The 7,500-nt window shown below is 35.3% G+C and overlaps 1 protein-coding gene across 1 annotated transcript in view; it reads left to right on the top strand.

Moving 5' to 3' along the window:
- The window catches only part of Syp (synaptotagmin binding cytoplasmic RNA interacting protein), a gene marked incomplete in the record, with an annotated part of 127,341 nt that overhangs the window by 56,709 nt on the left and 63,132 nt on the right, over nt 1-7,500 (top strand). The window contains 1 exon segment of the mRNA XM_070137720.1: nt 7,333-7,468. Within this exon segment, the coding sequence (XP_069993821.1) occupies nt 7,333-7,468 (136 nt within the window).

Raw genomic sequence — 7,500 nt, 5'->3', positions numbered from 1 at the left:
TTCATATCTAAATAATAAAATTTATTAGTTATCCCTCTCATACCCATTTTCTTTGATAATTGTCAATATTAGCAGATTGCAAGGGAGAACAAGTGTAAAGTTTATGATTAGCCATTTGCACCCATTATCTTTACTAAGAAGTGCATAAAATCATGCAGACGCCTATGTGTTGTGGGATATTTGCCAATTTATGGTGCCTAAGACTTACGGTAACGTCTAAACATATTCATTTTTATCGGGAACGCACGAAACGGATGCGATAGCTTTTTGAACGCCAGACGAAGACTACGCATACAACCGAGCTCAAAATTCCATATAGTTTTTATTTCAGAGCAGGTATTACTGAGTACTATCATCTTCAACATGAAATAATCTGTATCTCGCTTATACATCCGAAGTTTAAAAATCCGACATTTAGGTAACATTCGTATTGAATTGGTCTTTACAACGGTAACTGCCAATTTCAAATCAATTCAAATTGCCCCCTGCTGTGATGTACCGACCGTTGAGCGAAATGTAACGGAAATATTTCAATCCTTCCTTATAAGGCTATTTTTAAACATTAGTGCTTCGTATGTGATATACGTATATATTACCACGTAAACTAAAACATATTACCAGGGAGTCTCGATCAAAGCATATTTCGTGTGTAAAAGGACACAAAACATACATTTTTTTTTAGATATATTTCACAAAATATTTCGTCATAAATCACGGTGATATAATTTTTTTCTGATATTGGTATAAAAGTGTTCCTTGAACATTCACGAACTCATATCTATGCGCAATGTCATAATTAAATGCCTTATGCACGATTGCCGCAAGCAAAAGTCCACATAGGTGTACCTGGGCGCTCAATAGCGACGTACCTCTCCGGGTGCTGAGGGACTCGCACGCCGGCTGCAAGACAACGAGCCATAGCAGGCGGTTAATACTCGTTTGGTAGTTTCCTCATCCATGTACCTATACTATACGCTAACTAACTCAATTTAACCCCCTCCTCCCCCCTCTCTCCGGGACGGTCCCCTTAAGTTGGACACCTAAAGATTAAAAATATTTTCAATAATGAATTGATCTTCCATTTCTTTGTCTTTTATGTCCTTGTGTTAGAGTGTAGAGATTTTTAAGTATTTCAAGGAAATGTAGCAGGTATAATGAAAAATGCATATAACTTTTTTGGTTTGATTGCATTTTTTTAACATTTTAGATCATTTGTATGCAGTGGCCTTATGGTATTCATATTAAATTTCAGTGAAGTTCAAAATAACTACTTTCATGCTCTTCAAACTACCTCTAATAAAATTAATGAGTAAAAAAAAAAGAGATGTTCTTAATTCTTAAAGCATGCTTTCCACTCTTTCCAATAAGTTCTTTTTGAAGAAAATTTATTGAATAATGATAAAGGAAATGCAATTTTACCATGTAAAATACATATATGAGGCTTATGACATGATATACTGTAGAAGCTGTCCATTTGCAAAGATATTGGAATCTACTATCTTGGTCTTTCTTGCTCAATTTCATTAGATATTCCAAGTGGTATAATCAAGTGATCTTGATCTTGTGTTTTTGGCTTGTGATTTACTCCAGTTACCTTCATGTCTTTAGAGACATTCTTTGATCTTTTCATGAGTTGCTGTTCACAAATCCAACATCATTACAGTGATACTTTAGATGTAGAGGCATTATGGCAACTTCAGATTTTTTTTGCATCAGTTAGATTCCTCATGAATGTGCTTTAAGTTTTGCCTTGCAAAATTCTGGATTCTATCCAGAACATTTTTCAGGAAACTGAGAATGAAGTTTAATGCTACTTATTGTCTTTGATGTCTTGAGTGGTATTAAGAGCTGCTCAATTCTTTGTTTTTGTCACATATCAGATGTATGATATTTCCAGAGTACAGAAAAAAATATTTTGCTTTATATTTAGCAAGAGATCCATTACCCTTTTTTTAATAAGTATAGGAACCAATCTAACCTTGTATTCTAAAAATCTGGCTATACTGGGCTTAGAATATAGCAAGTTTAATCAAAGAAAGGGCTTAACTGGTTCATTAGAATGTAATGCGGCTATAATTGGTCACAATTTTTATGTAAACTTGTATAATCCATGTGGCATGGAAGTCGTACTTTGAATTTTTTCTGGTAACATTATATGTCAATGCTATCTTTGTCCAGTCTCAGGTTATAGCCCTTCTACCATGTGGATTTAGCCATGTGGTGTCTTGATGCTTTTTCTGGAATTTAGGTTTGAGCATATCAAGTGTCTGGTATTGCAGTCACAAAGAACAACCTAAATGATGCATAAGTGGCATTAAAACAAGCATACTGGTTGCTTGCATATGTCTAATACTGGCATGTTCATATTGGCCTGGAGGCACAGGGTTAGAGAACTTTTTCAGTTTGCATTAAAAATTGTTTAGAATAGAAAATGTAAAATTGCTGAAGATATTGAAGAGTTATACCCCTTGTTTGCTATCATGGGCAGACTATTAATTCAAGTAAAGATATATGATATTACAAGAAGATATGAATGCAAAGATGATCTGAATACGATTGTCAAGAAAAAGAAAGGGATTAGACATACCAGAAAATAAGTCACACCTCTGCTATTTGGAGAATGAATTTGGTTGGACCAGAGAATAGCAGTATGAGCATGAGCTGTCCTTGAGATGGTGCCAGACCAAATTGATGGCCTGGATGAGTTTTGGGTGCAGATCCTGTATCTGTGTTTTCTAGCTTTCTCTTTGCCATATACCACAGATTTTGATTGAGAGAGTTCCCTGGCCTGTCCAGTACTGTAATATTGTTAGCCTCTAGTCATTTCCTTTTTTGACATAGCAAAGCTAAGGTCACACTCGTCTCCTCAGTCCTGGGATCCCTAGACAGCCTCACCAAAGTCTGGCCAGCTACAGCTTTTGACTGGTCAGCTGACCTGACTTTGACGAGGGTGTCTAGGGATCCCAGAACAAAGAAGACTAATGTGCCCTTAGCTTAACCACTTGCTGCTTGGTGGTATGTATGTACTTGCCATGGCTGTTGTGGACAGAGAAACAAACAGGGGAAAGTGCTGATGCACACTAACAATCCTGTTTGGGTAAAGAGAGATTGAAAGAATCGCTCACTATAACCCAAGAGTGCTTGAGAGGCTTGTGAGTATACTGTTGTCCCCCCCCAAGGTCAATGATTGGTTATTTTCCTGTTGATAAAGCACTTACTAGTTGACTCATCAGAGAATATTACATTTTCCCGGCTCTTGGTCTAGTGGAGGTACTTCTTGCAAAAAGCAAGGCATTTCCTTTTCATATTGAGCACAAGTAAGGAAAGCCAAGATCATTCTGGAGCTGATGTTGAATTGTATGTCTGCTTTTAGGTGTTTTTGCTTTAAAATTGATATGTTGGACAGTAATTTACTAGAGCTAGTTAGTCTGAGTGGATGTCTTCAAGGGGTCCCAGGGGGAAGGCTCACCATGTTGAGTCTTTTCAGCTCACTTCACCCACAACCCCATCGTACTTTATACAAGATCTAGTCAAGCCCTTATTTCAAAGTATGATTTACGTCTTCCTCTTGATGGCATGTGTAACATACCTGAAAATGACAATACAGATTGTATTGTGTGTCAGATTAGTGTCTTAATTATGATCACTCTCTGATATAAGTCATGTCTGCAATGAGCAACAAGTGCTGTCTGAGAGTGTTGCAAACCCTCCTCACTGCCAGCCAAAAATATTTTAATGATATTGATGTTTGATGCCCAATATTGTTCATGACAATACCGTTCCCACAACATATGAAATTATTTGGATTATATTTGCATTTGAATCTTTTTATTTACTGTATATAAATAACCTGGATATTTTAGGTTACTGTTTAAAATGAACTTGGAAATTTTTGGTGAAATTATAGAACCTAACCCCTACAATCTGGATGACGTTACAGTCCTGTCATCGAAAAATCTAGGTCGAAGGCTGGGTTACATGAACATGCCATCATTGGACATTGCAAACTTTCTGTTAGGAGCAAAGGCCAGGGTGACGGATAAGACTAGCCATAAGTACACAAACCTCTTAACCCATGAATGGCGGTATATTTTGAAGCCGAAAATAAAAGATTCCGGGCGACTACAAAATCGGCAGGCAAAGCTTCTCCGGAGTCTGTCCGCCTGTCAGCTACGGCCCGCTGCTGTGTCGGAGCACGACCCCCGATACAGTGTCACACTGGCGGGACGCCCGGCAATATTTATTTTCTTGGGTGTCTCATATGTGGGATACCTGTCGTCAGTGGGTTAAGAGTGTGATGAGACTCATTAGACGCATAGAAGGGGGCTCTTGCATTATTCTCTTTGATAAACGAATGTGGAATGTAACGTGCGTAAGCCATGACTGGAAGAGCACTGGCAATTTCCATGCTTCGCAATCTATTCCTGGCTGCTGTGACCAGGCGTGTAAATTATATTATGGAAAATTGAAAATTATGAAGAAAATAAGGTATATGAAACAACCAAATGTTCTTTTTTTTTCCACAAAGTTATTTACTACAGAGATAGTTTAAGCAAGAAAAATAATATATTACCAGGATAAAGCAAATCAAAAGACAAATAAAACAGCTAAAAAGCTTAAAAAAAAAAAAAAAAAAAAAAAAATGCGCAAAATAATTTTTGCAAATGAGAGGCACATAGTCTTGTCACCATTCATGAGTGTTCCCGTGCACTCCCAGCCTACGCACCACTCAATCAGGATATTGGCCAATTACATAACCTATACTTTCAGCAATGTGATTTCTGTGACACAACTGTGTCCAACAGGTTAACAGCCTGCTGACAGGCATGGCTATACCCTTTGTGGAAAGCCTGCCTACAAGGCTAGACAGTTTCCAGTAGTCACTGGAATGAGTGCCATACAAAACATTTTGGCACCATCAGTATAGAGTTAATACTGATTCTGCTTCTGATTTTGCATCAAATGATTATTGAGAATGGTAGATACACAATTTGGAAGTTTGAATATCTTGTGTGTTTGTACTGAAACTTCACACATACTTCAATAGATTTCTCAATGCATTTCAAACCTACAAAGTGAAATTTTAAAATGTCTGTCAAATTGAAGGCATTTATAGACATTATGAAGATAGAGGTATTAAAAGGAAGATAATGTACTTTATTATTTTTGTGAATGTAGCTTTTATGGAAGTAAATACTGTAACAAACAAGTGTTCAGATTAAGATTGAAATTGAATATTTTTAATGAAAATGAGTACTTATTAAAAATTGGTAATTAAAAAGTTGATAATGCTCAGTTTTTCCAAGCCCACATACAGAGGTATGAGGTGTAAAATCGTTTATGTGTTGTATTAAATTTTTCTATATCTAACAAAATTAATTAGACCATAAATGTTTTATATACATTTTTTTTTTTTGTCCACCTGTTTTAATTTTTCTATATCTAACAAAATTAATTAGACCACAAATGTTTTATATACATTTTTTTTTTTTTTTGTCCACCTGTTTTAAAAGCTGTCCATCAAACTTACAAATATAAAGGTGAAATCTTTGGTGTTGGTCTCCAGTAACTCAAATATAAGATCTGAGAATGGGTAGTGTTTCAATGAAACGACAGCATTAAATCTTTGAAAATGTGAGATTCAAACACATGACCTCCCAATATCATTTTCCTTTTTCTGTACTAGTATTCTTTTTAAATATCATGTCAGTCTGTATGATAAATTTTCAAGTTCTAATTTTTTTATTGATTATCTGAAAAAATAAGCCTATTGCCATATAGATTATCATAGAAATATAATGCACTAGATAGTAATGTGATGAGTGACTAAGGGAAAGGGAAGAACTATATTTTGTGCATGCAAATAATTTTTATACTTAACATTAGATAAAAGGTGAGTTTTGAATGTAAGCAAAGAGGATGTATACATTCGTTTTCACCAAAAACAAGTATAATATAAAAGATGTTTGCTTGCACAGCATGCTTTATTACTGTTTATGAATGAATAAAGCTGTTAGTGTGATTTTATTTGTATTTTCTGATGCAATATCGTGTATCTTGTCACAGTACTACAGTTAAGTTCTATGAAGGTAGGTGGTTTGGTTATCTAATGCTAGAAGTATTGTAGTGAGTATTACATTTAAGTAGAGTATTATTTGGTTTGAAATGGTACGTGTTCATTTACTTACCTTTGCACAGTTTTCATCTCAGTAATTTTGGTTCATTTGGGGACAGCATTTATCCCAAACATATAGAAAGGTTTAATGAATATGATTTCTTGAAGTATATTGATTATAGTAGTCATCTGTAAGAGAAATAGATCTAATGCTCTTTTTGATGGATTGTGTTTCTGATATACTACTGATAGGTTCACAACAGTCATGTATTCACAATTTAAAAAAGATATTATATACATTCAGTGTATATTTCTAGTTAAATGTAATTAAAGGTTTATCTTCATTGGTGATAATTATGATGACTAAAAAAATTTGTCTTCTAGTCTTCCCAGTAACATCATTATTCAGTGAATCTAATCCCCTTGGTTGGTGAGGGATTTCCCATACCTGTCCATTGACACTGACAAATACATACGTATGTGCATGTGCTTGCGCATTTTAATCACATTAAAACCCACATTGCATCATACCACAAACCATACCACACTACACTACACATCACATACACATTCTTACACACAGTCTCCAAAGTGTGTTTGCCAATGTGTGTATGTTTGTTTTGAGTGAAAAAAACAAATTCAGGTATTCTTGCTTTACCTTAAGCTTGCAGCCTTTACATAGCCAAATCTCCAATCACTTTGGCTCAGATATCGACAAGAACTTGAGATATGTAATTACAAAGAAATAAGCCAAAATCTGAAAAAAAAGAAAGAGTGATAGTAATAAAAGAATGATAACATTCCACAGTGATTTGTGGAACTTTTTGAAATGTATAATTAACAAACATGACAAGTAGTAATTCCTTTGTTTTCAAATGATCCAGGAAGTTTTGTTACTCCTTGACGTTTATCACAAGCCCTCTTTCTCTATGGTTCTGGGGGGTGGGGGGACTAGATTTTGAATGACAACTATAAGTAGTAAAAAACAATGAAAGAAGTAGAAGATACCTTGGCAGTATTGTATCATTTAACTTACAGTTCAGCAGTAACGAACTGTGCTCACTCTACCTGAACTATCCTAAACTCTTCTTTATATAAGAAATTCTCCTTCAGAATGCAACACAGTAGTTGTAGTTTGCTGTAGTATTTGCAAGTAAATATTAAGGCCCAAATCAGTTGTCACTGATGCCAAGCAGGTATTTTTTTCTTTTTCACAGCTTGATAATTACAATGTCAGGGAAAATGCTGCCCTGAAAGTTAATATTAGCATTCCTAATCTGCGGCTGTTTGTGGGGAACATCCCAAAATCAAAGTCTAAAGAAGAAATTATGGAAGAATTTTCAAAACGCACAGGTAAAGTGAGAGCGCTCAAATGTTTGTTTGTA

Source organism: Penaeus vannamei, chromosome 23 (genome assembly GCF_042767895.1).
Source record: "Penaeus vannamei isolate JL-2024 chromosome 23, ASM4276789v1, whole genome shotgun sequence".
NCBI classification, from domain to species: Eukaryota; Metazoa; Arthropoda; class Malacostraca; order Decapoda; family Penaeidae; genus Penaeus; species Penaeus vannamei.
Note: the sequence above shows the minus strand (reverse complement) of the source record. Positions and strands in the feature narration are given on the sequence as shown.